Source organism: Ips typographus, linkage group LG10 (genome assembly GCF_016097725.1).
Source record: "Ips typographus isolate SLU linkage group LG10, UJ_Ityp_2.0, whole genome shotgun sequence".
NCBI classification, from domain to species: domain Eukaryota; kingdom Metazoa; phylum Arthropoda; class Insecta; order Coleoptera; family Curculionidae; genus Ips; species Ips typographus.
Genome location: NC_138431.1, coordinates 4,518,836 through 4,544,999, shown reverse-complemented (window position 1 = coordinate 4,544,999; position 26,164 = coordinate 4,518,836). Strand labels below are relative to the sequence as shown.

The window sequence follows — 26,164 nt, the reverse complement described above, 5'->3', positions numbered from 1 at the left end:
CTTTTAATCAACAAATCTGAATTCAGCTCCTCCAAAAGCAAACAAGTCATTTCATATTTGGTGTCCTTCAAAAAATCATCCAAATATAAAATTTTTAAATGTGGCATTTTATACAACGCCCCAAGTCCTCTATCAGTGATTTTTATGCAGTCTCGCAGGTCTAGGTAAATTAAACTATGCGCAAAAATATGGGCAATCACATCCATAGCAAAATCATCCAACAACTGGCAATTATTTAGACTTAACCACTCTAAATTTTTTAAGTTTCTCAAATTTGCCAGTCCCTCATACCGGAGCTTTATGTTAGTACAATCAATTGCTTGTAAATACATTCCACTCTTATATTTGTCAGGTAAGATGTAGTTACCGTGTTCATCAGCTTTAATCCACTTGTCATCGTTGTGAAATTTAACCGCGCCCCCTCGGTGTACTATGAAATGGGCGGCAGCCAATTCAGGCCCTGGTAAAACCTTTAGTTAGATCTAGTGTAAATTTACCTAATCTAACCTAACCTAAAATATTATGCCTTTCAGGGATATATCTTTGCACTATTTCTTCATAATCTTCCCTTTTATTCAGCCACCAACTTTTAATTTTAGAAGGACTAAAGTCTATGGGCTGTTGTATAAACTTCAGAAAGGTTGTATGACTCTTGCTCTGCAAGTTTGCCCTAAATTAAACCAAATTAAATACAAAAATGTAAGGCATATTACATACCGAATAAAAGGTTCTCAGGGTGTCGTAATACTGTACGTTTTTCTCGTGCCACGGTGTTCTCCACTTTAAATCATCCTTCTCTACCTCTGTAGGTCTGCTCACCCTTTTTGCTAAGGACTTTACGTATTCCTTAGGGTCAGCAGCTGATAATTTGTTTTCCGAGGCTTTAGGTTTATCCGAATAGTGACTACAGGGAACTACAACGGTTCTAGCACGATTTAACGTTTTGGGGCACAATAATTTAAACATTTTTATTCAAATCAAATACACTTTTTAAGGTTATGTAAAGTAAAAAAGTGAGGTTATGTTCAATTTGTCAAGAGTTAAATGAATTCACGGGTGGTTTCTGGATAAGACACGTAAAGTCGATTGATAAAGATTAAAGCACCACAATGTGGGGCTTAATGGGTAGTACAATAGTTTTAACTACCAATAATACAATATTACGGACTGTTTAGACATAAACTAGTTAAGAATTTAAGTGATATTTTAAAAATGTATTATTTTTTTCTCTTTCTAATAACTTATAAACAACTGTCATTTTCATTGACACATTCAATCTGTCATTGTCAATTGTCATTAAGGTATTTGTTTATTGAGGTTATGTAAAATTAAGCTCCTTTAAGTGCTTTTCCATTTGATTTCACATTTTTTACCAAAAAAAAACAAATCATCATATATTGTTAGTGCCAAACTATGAACAACAAACAACCCTACCACTATCCCGACAATGGGACGTTGCCACAGTTCCCCTCTATCATTCCAGGAACCTTTTCTCCTAATGATCTTTACACGAACTTGTGGCCGCAAAACAGCCTGGATAGGAGCGCCAATAAAATCATAGAGTCGTGCTACACAGCCCATGACCAATCAACCGAGCTCGGAAGTAAAGAATTTAGTTCTGGGAGTTATGGCAATATGGCTAGCACAAGTACAACCAATAACCCCATCGAGAGTCAGTATTGCAGATTTGCTAACCACCAATGGAATCCTAGCTACTCTTCTTGTGCTCAGGTTGGTCAATTGTACAATAATGAAACTGGGACACAACCCACTTACTGTAATGTGCCTAAAGGCTATACTTACTATGACAATAGCTATTCTTATCCACAAGGCCTTAAAACCTACCCAGAGGCTGTAAATTTGAACATTAATAATCAAAGTTTTTATGGTAGTTCCTTATTGTCTGAGAAGCAAAATTTCAACTATGACATCAATTGTAAGTTGCTTTTGCTACGGTGATTTAAATATGTGTTACATTTGGGTCAGTACTTCCAGATTTTCCACCCATAGACATTCAAGCTGATGAAGAAAGTGATATAGTGGTAGAAGACTCCAGTAGTGAGGGTAGTGAGCCTGATCTTCAACAAGTTGAAAATAAAAGTAAAAAGTGTCTTATTTGTAACAATCAATATTCTTTGGGGGTACAATTCTACATCTTGACTGCTGAAAAACCTTTAACAATGTCCACTCAAGTTCCAGTAAAAAAGAAAATATCCGAGTTTGTTGGGAAACATATTTTTTCAGTTCAGGATTATTTGTGCAATGACTGTTTGGGTCTTATCAACAGCATTGATCACTTGCAGTTTAAAGTTGATAATTTAGTTAAAAGTTTGGTGGGGAGAGTGAATACCCAAAATCCCACAATTCCAACATTCAGGAAGAAACATCCCAAATTTAGGTGTAAAAAATGCTTTAAAGTTTTGTGTATTAAAGCCATAATGCACAAGCATGTACAGAGGCATAAAGTTAGGGTGTTTTTGTGCGAATTATGTGGCAAAAAGCTCCCAACCATTAAAAAACTTAACAGTCATCTAAAAAAACACGACTTACAAACTAATAAAGCTTTAATTCCAGCTTTTAAGTGTCAAAACAGTAGTTGTGGCAAGCTTTTCAGGACTAAATTCCACCTAAAAGAACACCAAAACTACTGTTTAGGTTTGCTGCCCTTTAAATGCAAAAATCCACACTGCAACAAAAAGTTTGCTTCCTCAACCAAACTGAAAAATCACACTAAACTGAAACACGACAAAAAATTTGTGGCAATCTGTTCAATTTGCAATATTGGATTCGTGAAACTGTCCGAATATAAAAGCCACAAAGTAACTCACAGTACCGACAAAAAATTCGCGTGCACAAAATGCGACAAATCGTACAAAACCCTCAGCAATCTGAATTTCCACCTAAAAAGCCACGAAAAAGCGCTTCCATACGTGTGCCACGTATGCCGTAAAGGGTTCATGAGGAAAGAGTACCACGAGGCCCATATGAACCACCACAAAGGCTTGAAAAACTTCAGTTGTACGGTGTGCGAACGGAAATTTGTTTCGCAAAAAAATTTGGATGCTCACGCAAAATACCACGAGGGGACCGTAAAAAGCCACACCTGCAACACATGCAAGAAAGTGGTTACGAGTTGTTTTGAGGAACATTTGAGGGTGCACTTAAATTTGAAAGAGTTTGAGTGCGATAGTTGTGACATGAAGTTTAACACGAAAAACTCGTTAAGCAAACACAAGAAGAAGAAACATGTTAGAATTAGTGAGATTACTTAAATGTTCACTGTATTGAAAATGTCTTTTATACTTTATGCTAATAAAAGGTTAAATTAACATAACTTTGTTATTTTAAATGTAACCCCCTGTAGAATTCAGAACTTGTAACCATTTTTTTGGTAAAAAATACGTCTTTGTGTTTATTTTTTACATTTTTCAAATCTTTGCTACATTTACTGAATTTTTGTTGCATTAAAAAGATTGTTCTTGTATTAGGTTATCTTGATTCATAGAAAGAAAATATTTTGATAACATAGTTTAATAAGAACTAACTTAACTATTATTACGGGAAGAAATTGATTCTAAGTTATACAGGGTGGCTAAAAATTTATACATTTGCCACTTCAAAAGTTGTGTGTATTTAAAAAAAAAAACACAGTTTCTGTCTTAGTTTAGAGCTACTAAAAAGAGAGATAGTGAGAGTCTTCAAATAGGAACAATTTTCTGCGCAATAAGCTTAATTTTCAAAGTAAATATTTTCTGAAAGAAAATTCCATTATAACGCTTGTTTTACGCTAACATCGACCTTTTTTAAATTGTTATACTAAAACTATTTTGTAAAAGGAAAAAATTGCAGTTTCTGTCTTTCTTTACTGTGTTTTTCCATGTTGTTGGATAGGAAATTTAATGAGGATTCCAAAAATGTGCTTAAAACTGTCATTTTCTTACTCCAAGTGGGTTTGACAAGCAAATATGTCCCTGACTGTCCTTTCAAACTGTGTTTCTGGCAGTTCAAACTTTGACAACGCTTTTCTTCCTGACTGTATCAAATTTTGTAGTGTTTTTCAGGTTATTGGATAGGAAATTTAATGGGTATTCCAAAAATGTACTTAAAACTGTCCTTGTCTTACTCCAAGTGGGTTTAGCAAGCGAATTTGTCCCTGACTGTTCTTTCAAACTGTGTTTCTGGCAGTTCAAACTTTGACACCGCTTTTCTCGCTGACTGTACCAAATTTTGTAGTGTTTTTTCAGGTTATTGGATAGGAAATTTAATGAGGATTCTAAAAATGTTCTTAAAACACTCATTTACTCACTCCAAGTGGGTTTTACAAGCGATTTTGTCACTGACTGTCCTTTCAAACTGTGTTTCTGGCAGTTCAAACTTTGACACCGTTTTTCTCCCTGACTGTACCAAATTTTGTAGTGTTTTTTCAGGTTAGTTGATAGGAAATTTAACGAGGATTCCAAAAATGTGCTTAAAACTGACATTTTCTCCCTCCAAGTGGGTTTTACCGGTGATTTTGTCTGTGACTGTCCTTTCAAACTGTGTTTCTGTCAGTTCAAACTTTGACACCGCTTTTCTCCCTGACTGTACCAAATTTTGTAGTGTTTTTCAAGTTATTGGATAGGAAATTTAACGAGGATTCCAAAAATATGCTTAAAACTGTCATTTTCTTACTCCAAGTGGGTTTAGCAAGCAAATTTGTCACTGACTGTCCTTAAACTGTGTTTCTGGCAGTTCAAACTTTGACACCGCTTTTCTCCCTGACTGTACCACATTTTGTAGAGTTTTTCAGATTATTGGATAGGAAATTTAATGGGTATTCCGAAAATGTGCTTAAAACTGTCATTTTCTCACTCCAAGCGGGTTTAGCAAGCAAATTTGTTCTTGACTGTCCTTAAACTATGTTTCTGGCAGTTCAAACTTTGACACCACTTTTCTCCCTGACTGTATTAAATTTTGTAGTGTTTTTCAGGTTATTGGATAGGAAATTTAATGGGAATTCCAAAAATGTGCTTAAAACTGTCATTTTTTCACTCCAAGTCAGTTTAGCAAGCAAATTTGTTCTTGACTGTCCTTAAACTGTGTTTCTGGCAGTCAAACTTTGATACCACTTTTCTTCCTGATTGTACCAAATTTTGTGGTGTTTTTCAGGTTATTGGATAGGAAATTTAATGAGGATTCCAAAAATGTGCTTAAACAGTCATTATCTGACTCCAAGTGGGTTTTACAGGCGATTTTGTCGCTGAGTGTGCTTTCAAACTGTGTTTCTGGCAGTTCTAACTTTGACAATGTTTTTCTCATTGACTGTACAAAATTTTGCAGTGTTTTTTCATGTTATTGGATAGGAAATTTAATGAGGATTCCAAAAATGTGCTTAAAACATTCATTTTGTCAGTCCAAGTGGGTTTTACAGGCGATTTTGTTCCTGGCGGTCCTTTCAAACTGTGTTTCTGGCAGTTCAAACTTTGACACCGCTTTTCTTCCTGACTGTACCAAATTTTGTAGTGTTTTTTTAGGTTATTGGATAGGAAATTTAATGACGATTCCAAAAATGTGCTTAAAACTGTCATTTTCTTACTCCAAGTGGGTTTAGCTAGCAAATATGTCCCTGACTGTCCTTTCAAACTGTGTTTCTGGCAGTTCAAACTTTGACAACGTTTTTCTTCCTGACTGTACCAAATTTTGTAGTGTTTTTCAGGTTATTGGATAGGAAATTTAATGGGAATTCCAAAAATGTGCTTAAAACTGTCATTTTCCCACTCCAAGTGGGTTTACAAAGCAAATTTGTTCCTGACTGTTTTTTCAAACGGTGTTTCTGGCATTTCACACTGCTTTTCTCCCTGACTGTACTTTGTAGTGTTTTTTCATTGGATAGGAATGCAATTTAAAGGGCCGTTTTATTTTCAATAATAATATACAGGAGATTCCATTAAAAAAAAACAAAACTTTCAATGTTTTCAGAACTAAAAAACATTAATTTTCAGCTACCCTGTATCATTCAGAAACAATTTCTTTTAGCAATAATAGTTGGGCAACCGTTATTAAACTGATGTAATTAAAATATTTTCTTTCTACTATTCAAGATAACCGAATAAGAATAATTTTATTGGTGCAGTGTTTTCAATAAAAAAAAAAACCGTTCAAAGTAGCAAAATCTGGGAAAAAATTAAAAAATAAACATAAAGTTGTATTAATAAACAATGATTAGACACAGATTGCGATACTAATAAAATATACAGGGTATCAGAATTCCATAAACGTCCATAACGTACCACTGTTGGACATCCTGTATTTACTAATGAAGGAATTATCAGACTATGAAGGCTTTCACGGCCGGTTAAAACTCAAATACAAAAGTTATCCGGGCTTATAAGCCGTAGTCCAATGGAATTTCTTCCAGACGTTTCGTCCACAACTGAGGAAGAAATTCCATTGGACCACGGCTTATAAGCCCGGATAACTTTTGTATTTCAATGAAGGAATTGTTGAAATGTTTGTTCAAAAAAATCGTTAGGAAACCAGATATCTACTCTAGTGTATTTGCAAAAAAAAAAAAATAATTTTTCAACAACGCTTTTGAACGAAATAAAATTTGGTCACCTAACATTGCAAATATGTACAAAATGAAACAAAATTACCTTCCACGTTTCGGTCCAAGCGAAACGATATTCAAAAACTTTCTGTAGTTAAAATTGGGATGTTCACCACCAAAGATATACCCGTAAGCTTCAAGCAAGGCATGCCGTTTCTGGTCTTGCAGATCCCGTCCTCCGTTGATAACAAAATTCCTCAAAAAATCAAGATTCCGTTGTCCCTCCGCCAATTGCCGTATCCCGAACAAAAACATGTTAATATGCTTGTAATGGAAATAGATTTGCTTGTTGATGCTGTTAGTCTTGTGCTGGATTCGCTTCAACTGTTCAATGTTGTTCAGTTTCTTTTTGTACACTTTCGGTTCTGGATTCTTCAGTTTATCCACTTTCTCTATTTCCGTGCTGATCAAGTCTCGTAAATCGCACGCAGACAAATTGAAAAACTTCTTTGCAGTCGCTTCGTCCACATTGCAAATGCTTAAAGACTTGAAAGAGTCACGATAGTCTTCGAAGCTGTTTTGATAGTAGCGTTGGTCGGTAAACTGGTTAGCACTTGGTGTAGCGTGCTGGCTGGTTATGGTGTAAGGCAGATCCAAGTAGTTTTGGTTTGGTGAGTAATTGGTTTGGAAGGACGTGTACTCGTCGTATCTTTTTTCCACCAGTGGATCCGAAAAATCCCTGAAGGTGTTTGCCGGTTCGTCAGATACAAAGTTGACAGTTGGTGACACGTGAGAAGTCTAAATAAATTACAAAATATGTAATCGACTGACATATTGACCAAGATTGTGCGCTATCACCGCCCTCTGTACAAGAAAGCCAAGAAGGTGCATGCCAAAAATTTCAATATGGCCGAAATAGTGGTTGACAGTTTGTATTGTGGAAATTGAGTTTTTCAATTTCCACATTACTTGCCAAAGTAATTTTTGTCTGCTGTTATACAGGGTGGTCCAGTTTTAAATGTCAATAATTTTCCTGAAAAGTGCTTCCTAAGGAAAATACAGTCCTTCAAATTTCTGTTAAAAAATCGTTTTTTTTTTCATAACTGTCAGACCGTTGGAGCAATATTGATCAAATTTGGAACAAACACTTTATTACACGTTATTACGTTCAAAGACCCAAAACTAACCCAACCCAACTTAAAAATTGTCTTGGAAACGGAAAATTCACTTAAGAAGTTTAAAAAACATTATTGTAGCCAGTTTCCATAGTTTCCAGGCAAACTAAAAGACTTTAGTTTTGAAAATTGAATTAGAAAAGATAAACATTTCAGAAGCTTAAAAATTGTGTTTGTAACCAGTTTTCATGCAAATCGAGAGACTTTAATTCCAAAAATTGACTTGTAGACATAAAAACTACTTTTTCAAGAATTTGTTACTACAAATTCATATATTTAAACCTTAAAAATTGACTTGAACCCCAAAATGTGACTGAACTAATGAAAAGTGACATCAGAATCTTAAAATTTGCATTTGAAGTAAGTTTTCATAATTTGAAGACAAATTTCAATATTTTAGTCTTGAAAATAGTCTTAGATGCAGGACATTGACATTAGATTCATAAAAATTGTCTTGAAAACGAACTTTTCGTGCTTTTTACTTTGCTTTTCATTTTCTTCGAATTCTGGACTATTTTTAGTGCTTCAAAACTGCTTTCAGCTTGGAAAATCGAGTTTCAAGACTATCTTTACCAAGTTATTGACATAGCAAACTTAAAAAACAATTTTTACATTCTTCATAGACTTAAAATGGCATTCCAAGCTTTGTCACTATTAAATCGACTTCTAGACAACTCAGTGCTAAAAATTCGGGTATTTCTTAATAAACTAGACTGTTTTTAGTCTTTTAAGGCTGTTTTCAGTGCCTCAAATCGAGTTTCAAGACTATCTTTACAAAGTTTTCGACTTATCAGGCCTAAAAGCCAGTTTGTCCACTGACCATAATCTTGAAAATGTTATTTCAAGCTTCTTCACTATTAAATTGACTTCTACACTCATAGGTGCAATAAATTGTAGCATCTCTAAGAAATTCAGACTGTTTTTAGTGCTTTTTAAGAGTGAAAAATCGATTTTAAGACTATTTCCAAAAGTCAAGTTTCTTCAGTAATAAAAGTAAAAAATTTTGGTACCAAATGCTACAATAATAGTCTTGAGAACTAATTTTTAGAAATAAAATAGTCCGAAAATTTAATTTACTTCTAGACTGTTGTCCAGTCCAGAAAATTGAGTTGTACACCAATTAAAGTGTTGAAAATATACTTTTGGACTCTCTTTAGTCGTAGTAAAGTCAGTTCTAGCATTAAAAGTCAACTTTTATATTATTTTTAGTAGTAAAAAATGAGTTTCATGCACAATACAATCTTTGTCTTGATTTCCGGACTTTTTTTAGTTCTTGAATGCCAGTTTCAGACACTCAACCAGGATGGCAGTCTGAGAAAGCGAATCATAAGACTATTCCTAGTAGTAAAAAAGTTTTTAGACTATTCAGTACAAATTTGGACTTTCACAAGTCTTGGATGAATATGCTTTCTCATTCAGTAAACTTATTGCCTCTTACATACGTATGTGAGTTACATTTTGAGGCCGCCTGCATTTTGAGAGCAACAAAGGTTTACTCTGAAGAAACAGGACAGCTTTTAGAAGTTCCATTGGCACATTACATTTTAAAAGAAAGGTCTTGGTAATAATATAAAACCCATTTACCAGTTTTGCTTACCTAGCTTCAAGGATTTCCAAATTTTCTTTGATTGAGCAGTTTTCACATTAGTTGTACTTTCCAGAACAAAGGGTTCTGGACTTTATTGGGTATAAAAAGCCATATCTATACATATCTGGATCAGGAATGAAGCGTTCTTTGATTTTTCACTCACAACTTCTAATCAACTACACGAAAAAATTAAAAAAAAACATATTTTCTACTGCATCTGACTAGGTTTTGTACAAAACGAAAACCGCTAACGCCGCCATTAAAAGTGACATTCTAGGCTTTCTTGTACAGAGGGCGGTGGCGCTATAGAATATTTTCACTCAAAACTGTAAATCAAATTACCCGATGGAGTATGAAATGTCAAAAAAACGATTTTTTTACTGGCAAAACGCTGAAATGCACCAAAATCAGGTTGATTAAAGCTATTGCCAGGTTGCTATGATCGTTTATTGCAACCAGGGGGCTTATTCTTGAAAGCAGGGAATTCTCAAAAGAAGTGTTGACAGAAGAAGCTGACAATGGAGAATTCCTGTTTCCCCACGTTTCTAGAATACGCAACCTGGCGTTATTTGTGTTTCTTTTCCTGTCAAACAGAAAAAAACTGGGGGCAAACTCCGTAACAATGTAAAAAATAGAAAACGCATAGAAATAGACAAGAAAATGTCTTTCTACTACCTGTTGGTACTCTCCAAGCTATTTTCGATCACATTCGGCTGACACCGTCAACAGAAAACAGTTCTATTGGTCCTAAATACATTGACGTTGGCCGAATTCGTTTTCAAGCTCCATGGAGAGCGAGCAGAGCGTGTTTGACGTCACAATGACGTAATTTGGCAAAACCATAGATTGACCAATTGTCAAACTACGTCATTGTGACGTCAAAACAGCTCTGCTCGGCTCCATGGAGCCTGAAAAATTAATGACAAGTATTAATGACAATAATTTGAATATTTCTTACGTTTTTTACTTTATTTCTCAGTAAATAATCGTAGTAATTTCAAAGTTTGCACTATAATCGTTGTCATTATTGTTGTTGGGGGTCTGGTGTGATATAGGTGCCACCGTATTTTTGATAAAATTGATATCAAATTGTTTAACTTATAGTTCTATCCAAAAAAGGGAGTTTTTTGGGAAAAGAATCGTAAAAAAACGCTTTGAAAGTGGTCAGGTTACACCAAGTCTAGGAAAAATTCCTCCCCCTCACTACTGGAAATGTGCAACGTTGCCAAACCGAAGGTTTTACCTGCCGGAGAATTGTCAAGCTTGCAATTGGTCTACAGAGGTCACGTGACTGTTGTGCATGTTTTATATGGAGTTTTCAAAACTTTTTGCTGAAATTTGGGTCGAAAAGCGTTTTTCAAACTTGTAGTTGGTGTTCAAAGATCACGTGACTTTTATCTACATTTCTAACTTATATTTCACCTGTTGAAGGCTTTTTCAAGCTTCCATTCGGTCTACAGAAGTCACGTGACTGTTCTGTATGGTATTTTTATATTTTTTAGTCTAAAATTGGGTCAAAAAACGTTTTTAAAACTTGTAATTAGTCTTCTAAAGTCACGTGACTGTTTCGTTTACATTTCTAGCTTAACTTTTACCTCCAAGAGACTCGTCAAGCTTGCAATTGGTCCACAGAGGTCATCTGCCTGTTCTGCTTTCCTCGTTATGACATTTCCATGGTTTTTAACTTAAATCTAGTTTAAAAAGAATTTTCAAGCTTGTAATTGGCCTTCTAAGGTCACGTGACTGTTTCGTTTACATTTCTAGCTTAACTTTTACCTCTCAGAGACTCGTCAAGCTTGCAATTGGTCCACAGAGGTCATATGACTGTTCTGCTTTCCTCGTTATGGCATTCTCATGGTTTTTTAACTTAAATGTAGTTTAAAAAGAATTTTCAAGCTTGTAATTGGCCTTCTAAGGTCACGTGACTGTTTCGTTTACATTTCTAGCTTAACTTTTACCTCTCAGAGACTCGTCAAGCTTGCAATTGGTCCACAGAGGTCATCTGACTGTTCTGCTTTCCTCGTTATGGCATTCTCATGGTTTTTTAACTTAAATGTAGTTTAAAAAGAATTTTCAAGCTTGTAATTGGCCTTCTAAGGTCACATAACTGTTTTGTTTACATTTCTAGCTTAGCTTTTACCTGTCGAAGGCTTTTCAAGCTTGAAATTTGTCTACAGAGGTCACGTGACTGTTCTGTATGGTATTTTCATATTTTTTAGTCTAAAATTGGGTCAAAAAACGTTTTTAAAACTTGTAATTAGTCTTCTAAAGTCACGTGACTGTTTTGTTTACATTTCTAGCTTAACTTTTACCTCCAAGAGACTCGTCAAGCTTGCAATTGGTCCACAAAGGTCACCTGACTGTTCTGCTTTCCTCATTATGGCATTTTCATGGTTTTTAACTTAAACGCAGTTTAAAAAGAATTTTCAAGCTTGTAATTGGCCTTCTAAGGTCACGTGACTGTTTCGTTTACATTTCTAGCTTAACTTTTACCTCTCAGAGACTCGTTAAGCTTGCAATTGGTGCACAGAGGTCATCTGACTGTTCTGCTTTCCTCGTTATGACATTCTCATGGTTTTTAAACTTAAATGTAATTTAAAAAGAATTTTCAAGCTTGTAATTGGCCTTCTAAGGTCAAGTGACTGTTTTCTTTACATTTCTAGCATAGCTTTTACCTGTCGAAGGCATTTCAAGCTTGCAATTGGTCTACAGAGGTCACGTGACTGTTCTGCTTTCCTCGTTATGACATTCTCATGGTTTTTTAACTTAAATGTAGTTTAAAAAGAATTTTCAAGCTTGTAATTGGCCTGCTAAGGTCACGTGACTGTTTCGTTTACATTTCTAGGTTAACTTTTACCTCTCAGAGACTCGTCAAGCTTGCAATTGGTCCACAGAGGTCATCTGACTGTTCTGCTTTCCTCGTTATGGCATTCTCATGGTTTTTAACTTAAATTTGGTTTAAAAAGAATTTTCAAGCTTGTAATTGGCCTTCTAAGGTCACGTGACTGTTTCGTTTACATTTCTAGCTTAACTTTTACCTCGCAGAGACTCGTCAAGCTTGCAATTGGTCCACAAAGGTCACCTGACTGTTCTGCTTTCCTCGTTATGACATTCTCATGGTTTTTAACTTAAATGTAATTTAAAAAGAATTTTCAAGCTTGTAATTGGCCTTCTAAGGTCACGTGACTGTTTCGTTTACATTTCTAGGTTAACTTTTACCTCTCAGAGACTCGTCAAGCTTGCAATTGGTCCACAGAGGTCATCTGACTGTTCTGCTTTCGTTATTATGGCATTCTCATGGTTTTTAAACTTAAATGTAATTTAAAAAGAATTTTCAAGCTTGTAATTGGCCTTCTAAGGTCACGTGACTGTTCTGCTTTCCTCGTATGACATCTTCATGGTTTTTAGCTTAAATTTGGTTTAAAAAGCATTTATCAAACGTAATTGTTCTTCTAATGCTAACCTAAGCGGCAGTATTCCTTTTTTTTTGTAAATGTATTGAAAAAGATGCTTGGCTAACCATAGCCGATATGTAGCAATAATTATTAAAATCTCAAAGAGAGAAAAAATACGGAAAACTTCCATTTTAAGAAATTAAAAAACAATTTTTAGAATTACTTTAGAATAAGAAATACGGTGGCACTTAAATCGCCCAAGAACCACTAATAGATACATTAACACTTTAATTAAAAACTCAAAAGCAAAGAAAACACAATCAATGGGTCCCCAACCCCACTTTTAGAAGACGACGTAAAAGAAAGTTTGATTCATAGCCCCAAGAGAGATAAAATCATAGCAAGACCTCATTTATAGTCTTTCTATTTTGCACAAGATAGAGGAGAATGGTTTTCTATGGCCGTAGATAGAGCGAGCAGAGCGTTTTTGACGTCACAATGACGCAATTTGGCAAAACCATAGATTGACCAATTGTCAAACTACGTCATTGTGACGTCTGCTCACTCCATGGAGCCTGAAAACGAATTCGGCCTATGATAGCAAAGAAATTTTCTTGCTATTCGTTACAGAGTTCACCCTCAGAATTTTCCACTTAAAATAAAATCCAAGACACCCTGTACACACAAGAATATTTTAGTTTCCTATAATAAAACACAAAGAAAAACTGAACTTACCATCGAACTGTACTGCGATCCTTGAAAAAAATCGCCCTGACTGGAAGATTGATAGTTAGTAGCCACCGTGCTGGTAAGATTTAATATCTGTTGAGCCAGCAAATCGTTCGGTACAGGATTGTACAAGTGATCGTAACCAGGATGGGTCGATTGTGCAACATTTAAAGCTGCAGACCGTACCGTATCGATATTATACGGCACGGTGTCCAACAGTGATGGAATTTGTTGGGGAGTGCCTCCCATTAAAGAACAAGGATTCAACATACGCTGGTACGGACTAAACTTGGATGAATTACAGGAATTAAGAACGGAAAAGGGATTTAAGCGTTGTTTTCGCGGTGATCTTCGCGGGGGTTTTGGTGGGGGATTTTCAGCTGATTTGCTGCGTTAAAAGAAGCAACATAAACAAATTAGATTAGTAAAAATAAACTTAAACTCACTCTAGTGTATCCTGTATTGGTTGAGGTGCTTCTTCCTGCACAACTTCACTTGTTTCCCTAGTTGGGTCCGGAGAATTGTCTGCTACATCATTACTAACTGGCTGCGCCTCAGATTTGTCTTCATCATCGACAAATATACTGTGAGTGCCAATTGTCACTTCAACGCGGTTTTTGCTTATCCGTCTGTGATAATCAGAAGCATCCGCATTTGATTTTTGCTTGTTTTTCGATTGTCCCTTAAAATTGCACTTTTACAAAATCTGCGAGAGCTTTGTGGTTGTCTAACTACCGTTTTGTAGGCGTTATTGTAGCTGAAAATGTGCGGGGAAGTTGAAGGGTATTCCCTAATCCACTTGTAACTGTTGCATTCGTGTTCTAGGTGACCGCGACCTGCGCATCCAGAACACCATTGTTTACTACGCGGAACTACGATGTTTTTCCTTTTTGGAGGACAAATCAAATCTCCAGTTGTTGTCTATAAATTAGGGTTATTCATTATACAGGGATAAGTAATAAGCACATAGAGTTACAGCACATTCCTTACATCAAAATAATACGATTTAGCTCAATTGTCCTACAGGATACAAGATACAGGGTGTGAAAGTTGAAATTTTGTTCTTGATTTTTTATTTTATCATATCAAGATCCCCAGAATGGGATACTCTGTATATTTTTTCATTGTTGTATTTTACGTCAAATTCTAGACATATTTCGTATGTTAATGTCCTATACCTATCTGTATCCCTTTCTGAGATATTTACCATTTTATGTGAAATTTGAAAACATTTTTAATTTATACATATCAGGATTTTTTTTTCTTGGTTTTTGGCTTTTGTCGTGTTAGACAAGGTTTGTTCTAGGAATGGGTACAAAAAACATTCAAATATATAATACAGTGTGGTCACAAAAAACAGTTTTTTTTTGAAATTGGACAGTTACGGCCCTGATATTTGGCACAAACCTAGCACAATGATTGCCAAATCTAAAGCAGTAGCAAGACTGTAGAAATACAATCATTAAGGTCGATTTTCGCTTGCACTAACTGGCCAACATAACGCAAAACCCATTAGGATAGCGGCGGTGTTTCAGGCAAATTTGACCCTTACGAAAATTGTCACTTGCAAAAACAGTTTTTCAAAAAAAAATTCCATTAGCATTACGTCGTGGTAGATCTAGTAGGTCATTTGGCCGCTAGAGGGTGTTAAAATCACGTTTGTCAGACCAAAACAGTGACTTTGGCATTTTTTGTTTTACATTTTAATAATTCGGTTATGTGAAGTGTTACGTCAAAATGATACTGAAGGTAAAAGATAGTCCAGATTATGGGCTTTCCAAAAATGTAACAAAACAGGGTTGTAGCCGTCACCGTTTGGCCGCTAGAGGGCGTTAAAGTCACGCCTGTCAGACCAAAACAGTGACTTTGGCACTTTTTGTTTTACATTTTAATAATTCGGTTATGTGAAGTGTTACGTCAAAGTGATACTGAAAGTAAAAGATAGTCCAGATTATCGCTTTTCCAAAAATGTGACAAAACAGGGTTGTAGCCGTCCCCGTTTGACCGCTAGAGGGCGTTAAAGTCACGCCTGTCAGACCAAAACAGTGACTTTGGCACTTTTTGTTTTGACCTTTAATAACTCGGTTATGTAGAGTGTTATGTCAAAATGATACTGAAAGTAAAAGATAGTCTAGATTATACGCTTTCCAAAAATGTGACAAAACAGGGTTGTAGCCGTCACCGTTTGGCCGCTAGAGGGCGTTAAAGTCACGCCTGTCAGACCAAAACAGTGACTTTGGCACTTTTTGTTTTACATTTTAATAATTCAGTTATGGGAAGTGTTACGTCAAAATGATACTGAAGGTAAAAGATAGTCTAGATTATAGGCTTTCCAAAAATGTAACAAAACAGGGTTGTAGCCGTCACCGTTTGGCCGCTAGAGGGCGTTAAAGTCACGCCTGTCAGACCAAAACAGTGACTTTGGCACTTTTTGTTTTCAATTTAAATAATTCGATTATGTGAAGTGTTACGTCAAAGTGATAGTGAAAGTAAAAGCTAGTCTAAATTGTGGGCTTTCCAAAAATGTGACAAAACAGGGTTGTAGCCGTCACCGTTTGGCCGCTAGAGGGCGTTAAAGTCACGCCTGTCAGAGCAAAACAGTGACTTTGGCACTTTTTGTTTTGAATTTAAATAACTCGGTTATGTGAAGTGTTACGTCAAAATCATACTGAAGGTAAAAGATAGTCTAGATTGTGGGCTTTCCAAAAATGTGACAAAACAGGGTTGTAGCCGTCACCGTTTGACCGCTAGAGGGCGTTAAAGTCACGCCTGTTAGACCAAAACAGTGACTTTAGCACTTTTTGTTTTACATTTTAATAATTCAGTTATGGGAAGTGTTACGTCAAAATGATACTGAAGGTAAAAAATAGTCCAGATTATGGCTTTTCCAAAAATGTGGCAAAACAGGGTTGTAGCTGTCACCGTTTGACCGCTAGAGGGCGTTAAAGTCACGCCTGTCAGACCAAAACAGTGACTTTGGCACTTTTTGTTTTGAATTTTTAAAAACCATCAGAAGACTATAAAATCATTTTGGAAGAGCCAGAGGTTATTAAATAACACTGAAAAAATGCCCTTTAGTCATTTTAAAATGCCATTGACTACTAAATACCACTGAAAACCTCCCAGACACGTCATTTCAATTTCATGTTTGTAAAGTATTATTTAAAAATAAAGATTATTATCATAAAAAAAATGTTTAAATTCACAATCTAGAACCAAAACAATCCTTACACATTCAAGATAAAAACATGACTTACCGTCAAATAATATCGTCGCCATAAATCAGGACACGAATTACCCACATGTCCTGCCATTTTGCACACGTGACAAACTGAAGAGTTCCTTCTGTTGACGCATTTACGACAAAACACCGTGCTGTAGTTGCCCGGTGTAGCACACTACAACCCCAACAAAATTAAAAACACATTTGACACTTTACCGTTTTGTACTCACGGTAAAGCACACTTTATTGGGACACCTGGGTTCCATATGTCCCTGAAGTCCACAAAGGGCGCAAGACGGCAAAATATTTTTGTTCGGACAATAGATGGCTAAATGTCCAATTTCTCGACACCGATTGCATCGAGGACCTCGTTTTGTGGGGCTCACGTTGTATCGGTCACTAGAAAGGACCTGCCACTTGTCCGGATCGTCTACAATTACCGTTTAAACCTGAAATTAAATCGAAAAACCGTACGCACCGCTCATTTTGCTTAATATGTTTTTCAGATCAAATTCACTTGAATTCGTTTCATCTTCACTCGTTGCCGTGACGTTGGCAAGGTCTAAGTTATACTCCAGAAGGCTAACGTTGTCTTCTGAATCAGAAGACTCAATAGTATGCACTGGAATCACTGAAATTTGGGTAAAAACCACTCACCAATACACAGCAATTTTCCTTACCTGGCTCTATAAGCACAACATCATCATCAACACCTTCAGTGACTCTTGAAACAGCTTCAGGCATCTCAGATTGTTCTAATTCCTTCTCACATTCCTCCGTTTGTACGCTGGTAGTCGCTTCTTCTTCAGGAGCCTCAGTTTCCAACACGTTATCCTGATCATCTTTGCTTGAAGAAGGCTTTTGCTTTCGTTTTTTAGATTTTTTCCCACTAACGGCAACATCTTCATCAGCACCTTCAGTTTCTTTTGAAACAGCTTCATGCACCTCAGGCTGTTCCAATTCCTTCTCACATTCCTCTGTTAGTACGCTGGTAGTCGGTTCTTCTTCAGGAGCCTCAGTTTCCATCACATTATCCTGATCATCTTTGCTTGAAGAAGACTTTGTCTTTCGTTTTTTAGATTTTTTGCCACTAACTACAACATCTTCATCAGCACCTTCAGTTTCTTTTGAAACAGCTTCATGCATCTCAGATTGTTCTAATTCCTTCTCACATTCCTCTGTTTGTATGCTGGTAGTTGGTTCTTCTTCAAGAGTCTCTTCCAAGACATTATCCTGATCATCTTTGCTTGAGGACTTCTGTTTTCGTTTCTTGGACTTTTTGGCACTAACCTCCGTTTCGGTTATTTCTTCAATAGTAGTGTTCAGAGATTTACTCTTCCGCTTTTTACCACCTTTCTTCACTGTTTCTGGCTCCGGTTCGGGCTGATCTTCATACATAATTCGTTTCTTCTTTTTATTCTTTCTTTTGGTGGGTTCCTCTGTAGCAACTGGGGTATTACATTCCAATACACTGATGGTTGCAGGGATATCTTCAGGAAACGCTTCATCTTGTGATGTAGTTTCAGAACTATCTTTTGTTCCACTTGCTGTAAAACGTTACATTGTTTGAGATACCTTACGTTAGCTAGAGAAAGCTAGATTCCGATAAAATCTAGAAATACTCTCAAGCCAGGGTTGCCAACTCGATTTCCCCAGTCAAAATAACAAAAAAATCCCCAAAAGTGTCCTTATTTGACACTTGGTAACTTGGTTATTATGGCAGCTAGAAATTTCGTTTAAACGTCAAAATGTAGCCAGTAATTTTGAGTTTATTTACCTGAATACAAATTTCTTTAAAAAATTGCAATTTTGACGTGAAATACAATAGTGTAATTGTACTAGCAATATTGAAACTGTCACAATTTGACATCTCCTAACTCGGTTTCTATGGCCAAAATCATAAATTCAGCTTCTTCTTCAAAGAAATCAGAAATAACTGTGATATTTGACGTGAAATACAATAGTGTAATTGTACTAGAAATATTGAAACTGGCACAATTTGACATCTCCTAACTCGGTTTCTATGGCCAAAATCATAAATTCAGCTTCTTCTTTAAAGAAATCACAAATAACTGTGATATTTGACGTGAAATACAATAGTGTAATTGTACTAGAAATATTGAAACTGTCACAATTTGACATCTCCTAACTCGGTTTCTATGGCCAAAATCATAAATTCAGCTTCTTCTTCAAAGAAATCGCAAATAACTGTGATATTTGACGTGAAATACAATAGTGTAATTGTACTAGAAATATTGAAACTGTCACAATTTGACATCTCCTAACTCGGTTTCTATGGCCAAAATCATAAATTCAGCTTCTTCTTTAAAGAAATCACAAATAACTGTGATATTTGACGTGAAATACAATAGCGTAATTGTACTAGAAATATTGAAACTGGCACAATTTGACATCTCCTAACTCGGTTTCTATGGTCAAAATCATAAATTCAGCTTCTTCTTTAAAGAAATCACAAATAACTGTGATATTTGACGTGAAATACAATAGTGTAACTGTACTAGAAATATTGAAACTGGCGCAATTTGACATCTCCTAACTTGGTTCCTGTGACAGCTGGGAGCTTCGTTGAAACGTCAAAATGAAGCCCAAAACTTCTGCTTTTTTCCACCAGACTAGTAAAGAAAAAAAATCTGGCAACCCTGTCACAAGCATAAAAACAACTTTTGACTGTTCAAACCAGAAATTTATAAAAAATCATCAACTTACCTGACTTTTTCTTCCGTTTGCTCTTCTTTTTACCACTTGCACTGCAATCCAAAGCATCAGCCTTGTGTTTTGACTTCTTTTTTGAAGGTGTTGTGTTCTCTTCATTTACTTCCTGTCCTTTCTTCGGGGTTTTCCGGTTTTTTTCCGAAACCTCCATAGGGCACAAATCCGGTAAATTTTGATCTTTTGCCGCAGGTTCATAGTCACTTTCTGAGCTGCTGCTTCCCGACGCTGCTTCGTTTCTGCTTACACTCGCTATCACCTGACCCTTACTGCTTTCATCTTCATTCTTGCCGCTGTTTTCTAGGTTTGGATTTCTAGATGGAGTTATCATGTCTCCGAACTTTTCTAAATCGCTCTCTTGGAACAGGTCTTCTCTAGGGAAGTCCACTTCGTTAAATGTGATGGTTTTTACACTGTTGTTGTGCGCGGAATCTCTGTTAAATTCGGAAGTGCTCGTCGTACTACTTTCGGTGTCGTAATGATCTTGAGGATTGGCCGGTCTAACAAACTCGGAATCTTGAAATTCACTGCCGTGTAAGCTAAAGTTGAAGTTTTCCGAATTTGCCGTTGGTTCTAGAAAGTCATTGGACGCTTCTTCGTGCTCCGGATAGGATTGATTTTGCGTGTTTTCTGATACAGCATCTTCATCACTATCACTAACATCATCGATGTTAACAATAGGAACTGGAGGCGGTTCCACATATATGACTTCATCTTGGTCACTTTCACCTGGATTATCAACAACAGTTTGGAAATTCTTTTTTTTTACTGGATTTGAATCCATTTCAATTCCTACAAATTCAACGTCAGAATTATCACTGTCGCTCAAACAAATCACAGAACTATCTTTAAAAAGTTCTTGACGTCTCTTGAAAACCGCTTTCCTGATCAGTTCCTGTTTTTTTAATTTTCTCTTTTGGTGATCGACGCGACGTTTTAATTTATTAAAAAACTGTTTCTCGTTCAGTACGCCTCTCTCGAGTAGTTTCAGGTCCTTTTTGCATTGATTTGACCATACATTCCTGTAATCCTTAAGGCGATCCCAAAATTTATCACTTGGATAAATGTATTGGTTGATAGTTATATTGCTAATAGGCTGTTGAATTTGCGGGGGTATTGAAGGCACATCTGTTGATATATTAGAAGGAATTTGAGAAGTGTTCAAATCTAGGGTAGGTACAGGTTCCAAGTCTTGTATTGGTGTATCAGAGGGATTTTGGTCTGTAATTGGAACATCAGTTGTTGGAGCTTCACTCAAGGGAATGTTAACTTCTTCTGTAAGAGTATTAACAGTGGGTGTGCTTGAAATAGCTGTAGTAAGATCAGGCAAACTGCAGACTGGCTGAGTTTCAGCAATATTCTGTGTGACTAATTCTTCTGGAAGTATGTCAGTTTCTTTAGTATTTGTCACGGTTGCTACGTCCGCAGTCAAAGACGCAGCAACTCCTGATGTTCCATAATAAACTTGGGTATATAAAAGTGATTCTATGTCTTCGTCTATAATTTCGTCTGTCTGGAAGAAAGGAAGACCCTTTTACATTAATTCTAAAAATACCTGGAAAAATTAGCTTTTTGCTTAGACAAAGTGTTTATTTAGTTTTGATGAGTTTGTTTTGAAATATGCTGGGTGGGCTAATTTATTCTGCAAAACTTTCATAAAAACAGTTTTTATTGTTATAGTTTTACTAATTTTTCAGCATAAGGTAAGTTTTTATTTGACTGTGAAATTCTACACCAGTTTTGTCACAGTCAAATCACAACTTAGCTGTTTGGTGTCATTAAGTATGTTGGTCTCCATAAATGTACTTGTTATGTTTGTCCTATAAAACTAATATTCCTTTGAAGGTACATTATTAGAATGGTGCAAGTAATTAAAACATGCCCACCACAAATACACACAAAATAAATCAAAAGAAAATATTTATTTGATCACTCAGCTAGGCCAACTGAGTGATCAAGTAGGGATAGACACAAAATATAATCCTAAAAGACACTTTAGTTATTTATATTGAAACAAATAATCCCCAACCAACTAATACTATAAAAAAGCTTTCCCTAATTGGTAAGGATACTCCAAATAGGGTTACTGTACCAGTAATTGCCCATCTAATCAAAATTTTCAATTTACCAAAGCATCTTATATAATTTAAATGAAAATCTACTAGCAACTAGATGAATTAATGTGTTTGCATTAACAAATCCATACAAAAGTGTAGTTTTTTCAATAGTTGAAGATGATGTGTCCATATTTGATTTACTAGTAAATGACCATTAAAGAAGCAAAGAATAACTCAGGGCTTTAAGTGTTGGTAATTTCTGGTCTTTTAAACAAAATAATAACAAAAATATCTGTAAACTAACATGAATGAAAAAATCTAGAAGAAAAGGTAGTAAATATTTTTTTGATGCTCACAAAAGGATTCGTAACAACAAGAGAGAAAAAATAGACACTAAATCATAAAAAATCTTGTTTTTTTGGAACTTTACCTAAAATCAGTCAAATACTGGTTGCTGGTCGATTACATGCCCTTATATGAGTACTTTTAATTTTACTACTACTGAACTACACTACCATTTCTTGAAACATGGAAAAACAACAATTTCACACCGTCTTGTAGGGCCATATCCTCTTTAACTTATCTTGCCTTGAATCTGTCAATGTTATTTACCAAACATAACTGAGCCTATGGGAACATTACTGAAAGCTAAAACCAACTACTAGTAAATTTCAAAAATGTGTAGCAAACAGCAGATTTATAATAACATAACTAAACATGCTACCAGATATGTGGAGTTGCCTTTAGGACACATTTCAAGATTGGAGCCCTAATTTATGAAAAAAATGTATTGTGACCGTCAGGTTGTATAAAAGGATGCAAACACGAGGAACCCGTTTAATAACAATACTGACCACGCATTTGTTGCAAAAAAAACTTACCAACATTCCAATGTCTTTTTATTCTGAGATCAAAAACCTCAGAAAATTGGCGAAAGTCGCAAATCTTAGATACGCATCGAGAAACGGATGTATTTAAGTAATCTACCATACACAATGTGAGCAAATTAATCAAAATCTATTAACAAAAGTAATATTTGATTTTAGCAAACCAAAACAAAATGTTGAGAAACTTGCTAAACTATTTGAGGTTATGTTGGTCAAACGACAGAAATGACATTGAAAATTGAAAAATGACAGAGCACGCCCGACCTACATTTGTATGTCTGGTTGCCTAGATTGTTTTGTTAATTTAAAAGAGTTTCAGCATAATTCATTCAAATAATTTAGGTATATTTGAAATAAAGCTAGGTTGCCAAAAATAACCACTTTTGCATATATTTGCGTACAAATTTACTTGTACACATAAATGAAAAATATAAATTACAGCCACCCCCTATAATCTAATAATTTACCTAAATAAATAATATTAATTAGTACATGTAATTGCTGTTTGGTCTGAGCACCCCTCTAACTTTAGGCGATCCAGGGGGCGAGTAATCAGGATCAGGAATTTGGGGCAAATTCGGGGGGTTGACCCTTAAAGGGGGACTTCTTTGGCCGCTCGGGGGTCCTATTTTGGCAGTCCTCCCTTGCTGGTATGCATTAACCGGTTCATTATTTCGGTAGGGTCCTGGTAGACTACCGTTATTGTTGGTATGCCGATCTGTAGCAAAATTTTTAATTAGTTATGCTATTAATGGTTTACAGTGTAATTGAATACCATCTCGAATTGGTGGTGGTCTTGGTTGTGGCGTTTTAGGTGTGCCTGGTGGAAAATAGTCGTTACCGTATTGTGGTTGTCTTGAGTTGTACCTGGAGGTACTACGGTCGTCTTCATGGTCAAAGTGACGTGGAGAGAAGGCGAACGCGTCCTGATCACCCCTGTAACCCCTATTCTCAAACCCTGTATCATCGTACAGGGTTGAGTTGTTTTGCCATGGAGCTTTGGACCTTTAAACAGTTAACAATTTGTAGAGTTCACATATTAGGTAGTTGACACGTGATATATACAGGGTGTCTCGTTTGGAGAATGCACTTACCCGGAATAACCGTCGATGACTGAGCGGTTTCTGCGTGGTTTCTATATAATTTGTGTAATTAAAACCTCATCAATATCCGCTAATTTTGTCAAGTACTCACCTGTTTTTGAAGTTTTTCGTATCTACGATGAATGTGTTTGCTAAGCACCACAATGAAAACCACGTTAATCACCCACAAAACAAATCCTCTGGCCGCTAATGTCATAACGATACCAATGGCAGAAAGTATTAACTGAATACGTAGAATAGCACATTAACTCTGGGGTAAACACAGTCAGTAGTTTGCTTACCCCTATCGATGATCCATCGTATTGATCCTCAGCAATATGATAATCATGGGACAAGATAAACAGCAAAATTAAATCGAGCAATGACAGAAAACTGGCAGTAATCACCCACGCCAGAATAGCACCATCGTAGTGTTTCTGTTTCTTGTCTTTTACGGTAGCTGAAATCATTTCCACTGGTTAAATGGAGGAACTTTACGCTGGAGAAACCTACCCCAAAGTGTTACCGTTGACACAATAAACCATACGAAGCTCAGCACCAAGTAAACGTACATAAAGTAACTGAAATCCTCTGCTCCAATTACAATATCCACAGCATATAGTTTTGCATAGTTTCCTGTGTGAAAATATATCAACTAAAAATGCAAATGATCATAAAAAAATCTTTTACCATTTGCCAAGTATATGATGTATATTAAGTGTCCTAGGTAATTTCCTTCCAATAAGTCACTATTTTCATCAGTATGATAGTAAAACAGTGCGGTGGAACTTAGAGAAGTCCATAATACTCCTTGTATCTAGAAAGAAACATACAGGGTGGTGTAATTCTGAACATTCTAAATTGATTCTGTGCACACACACCTCGACTTTCCTAATCTTACCAATAAAATCAATAAGAAGACAGAAAAAAACCTAATTAATAACAACTTTTAACAGGTTTTTAGCTTAAAAATTGATTTATTGTTACTAAGTTTACGAGGGATTTGCGCTCGTTAAACACATTCCATCTCCTTAATCTGCTTTAATTGTCAAATTGAGAAATGTTTTTGTTCTCTGATGAGGCATATACAGGGTGTTCAAAATTTAAGAGAAGATTTCTATAGATCTCCATTAAAACTCTACAAAAGTTCTGTTTATTTTCTTGATTAATAGTATGGTTTTAGTGATTAATTTTCAATAGTTTGACAACTTTTTACCAGGACAGACAGTTTGGTCAATATGATCTTCCTCAATATGCTCAGAACACTTACAGATATTTTAATAAATAAGCTAAAAATACACAGGAAGTCCAAAAATCAGGTTTTGTTAAACATACTCAATAGAATTGACACTCCTTTGTATAGTTGAGGAAATTAATTTGATATTTCTTGAGTCACAGGATGCTAATTGAGAAACAGCCAAAAACGTCCCGAGATATTGACCTAAGCAACACTTCCTTATGTTAAAACAAACCCAAAAAAAAATATTCATCAATTGAGGAGTATGTATTTGAAAATTTCGCTTTTTTGCATCCGTTTCTGTTCCACCCTGTATAGTACAGTGGTGGTGCATTTAAATCAAAGTTTTTCTCCATCAATCAAGAGCCAATAAATTAAGCTCAATGATAGTCCAAACCGCATTAAAATCTGTTGTTTCGTTTAGAAATGGCAAGGTTTTAAAAATGGCGCAGTTTATTTTGAAAAAAGTCAATTTTTGTTTTTTGTCAGTTGGACAGAAGTAGGAAATTAAACGATCAATTTTGACGCCATCTAGTGTTACAACTTTGTACACTTGTTAGCCACATTCATTGGCCATCTACGATCCTAATATAAGTCAGTATACAGAATGTTTTAAATTAGCAAGACACTTACAATTCCTAAGATGGCTGCAGTTTGCACCAAAGGCCTACTCAAGCTTTTAGGCTTGACCTTCTCCCCCACAAAATTCATCCTTTAAATCCCTTTAGAAACGCATTTACGAAGACAATTAGCTGCACGTATTCAATACACCTGACACACGTAAACTAATTATTTTTAGGGCAAGCATCATCCATTATCAAAATAATTTCCAGTGATATCAGAGATAAGAACAAAGAGAGAAAACAATAAATATGATAAAATAAGGTGTCGCAATCAACGGTTTATGACATGAATATTGAGTGAAAACTCCATATCTTTGCTTTGTAGTTGCAAATTTGCGACACCCTGTATGATTGTCATTTTTATCAAAAAAATAAAAACTATAGACTCGTTTGAAGTGTGTATTTCAACAGAGAGATAGATAACAACGGTAGAGTATTGTTGTTGATCCTTAATCACCAGATTTGCTAAATATGTTAATAAATAATTAGAAATAAATGACGTAATAAGCCAACTCTACTAGGAAAAGTTACTTGGCAACATTGCATTGTTGTAAATATTTTTATAATGATTAAACTTACTGAGATAACTGAAAATTACCTAAAATCACAAATATTTAGAACGCCCAATCCACTTGAAATCACTATTAATACGATTTAATTTGTAAAAAATGCAAATTCTAAATGAAAAGACAATAATTATGACACCCTGTAAGTCAAGAATGTTGCATTGACTCACCCTGTAGTCCAATCAAGTGAATAAAATAAAAATACAGTTGATTTTTTTTGCCAAATTGGTAATTTTTTTGGAGGAGCAATGTAATATACAGGGTGTCTAATTAAAAACTCTGAATCTTGGATCTACTCACACTGTGACAGTTCATATCAAGTAAAATACAGGGTGAACCATGT

The 26,164-nt window shown here is 35.6% G+C and overlaps 4 protein-coding genes across 7 annotated transcripts; 1 reads left to right on the top strand and 3 right to left on the bottom strand.

Annotated features, from left to right (window-relative positions):
• Positions 1-2: 2 nt before the first annotated feature.
• Positions 3-1,196, bottom strand: LOC145734952 (distal membrane arm assembly component 2; the record flags this gene model as incomplete). Its single annotated transcript, XM_081988627.1, has 3 exons — positions 718-1,196; positions 513-657; positions 3-460 (listed from the first exon to the last, which is right to left on the bottom strand). Coding segments are annotated over exons 1-3 (852 nt in total), but the record flags the coding sequence as incomplete, so codon positions are not given.
• Positions 1,197-1,295: 99 nt separating this feature from the next.
• On the top strand, positions 1,296-3,334 carry LOC145734543 (uncharacterized). 3 transcript variants are annotated; one of them, XM_081988003.1, is made up of 3 exons: positions 1,439-1,672; positions 1,732-1,936; positions 1,987-3,334. In XM_081988003.1, the coding sequence occupies exons 1-3, from the start codon at positions 1,580-1,582 to the stop codon at positions 3,270-3,272; spliced, it is 1,584 nt and encodes a 527-aa protein (XP_081844129.1). In that variant the 5' UTR covers positions 1,439-1,579; the 3' UTR covers positions 3,273-3,334. The 3 variants fall into 3 exon arrangements, with proteins under 3 accessions (XP_081844128.1, XP_081844127.1, XP_081844129.1); XM_081988002.1 differs by having other exon boundaries at positions 1,296-1,936; positions 1,996-3,334; XM_081988001.1 differs by having other exon boundaries at positions 1,296-1,936.
• Positions 3,335-6,507: 3,173 nt separating this feature from the next.
• Positions 6,508-22,526, bottom strand: LOC145734531 (uncharacterized). 2 transcript variants are annotated; one of them, XM_081987956.1, is made up of 10 exons: positions 22,308-22,526; positions 19,367-20,882; positions 17,320-18,186; positions 17,118-17,270; positions 16,870-17,069; positions 16,674-16,814; positions 14,152-14,337; positions 13,863-14,098; positions 13,423-13,804; positions 6,508-7,327 (listed from the first exon to the last, which is right to left on the bottom strand). In XM_081987956.1, the coding sequence occupies exons 1-10, from the start codon at positions 22,311-22,313 to the stop codon at positions 6,632-6,634; spliced, it is 4,383 nt and encodes a 1,460-aa protein (XP_081844082.1). In that variant the 5' UTR covers positions 22,314-22,526; the 3' UTR covers positions 6,508-6,631. The 2 variants fall into 2 exon arrangements, with proteins under 2 accessions (XP_081844082.1, XP_081844081.1); XM_081987955.1 differs by lacking the exon at positions 22,308-22,526 and adding an exon at positions 22,151-22,195.
• A 151-nt stretch (positions 22,527-22,677) lies between these two features.
• LOC145734561 (uncharacterized) lies at positions 22,678-25,427 on the bottom strand. Its single transcript, XM_081988029.1, has 8 exons — positions 25,266-25,427; positions 24,086-24,212; positions 23,909-24,031; positions 23,698-23,855; positions 23,508-23,639; positions 23,408-23,448; positions 23,089-23,318; positions 22,678-23,031 (listed from the first exon to the last, which is right to left on the bottom strand). The coding sequence occupies exons 1-8, from the start codon at positions 25,341-25,343 to the stop codon at positions 22,799-22,801; spliced, it is 1,122 nt and encodes a 373-aa protein (XP_081844155.1). The 5' UTR covers positions 25,344-25,427; the 3' UTR covers positions 22,678-22,798.
• Between the last annotated feature and the right edge of the window lie 737 nt (positions 25,428-26,164).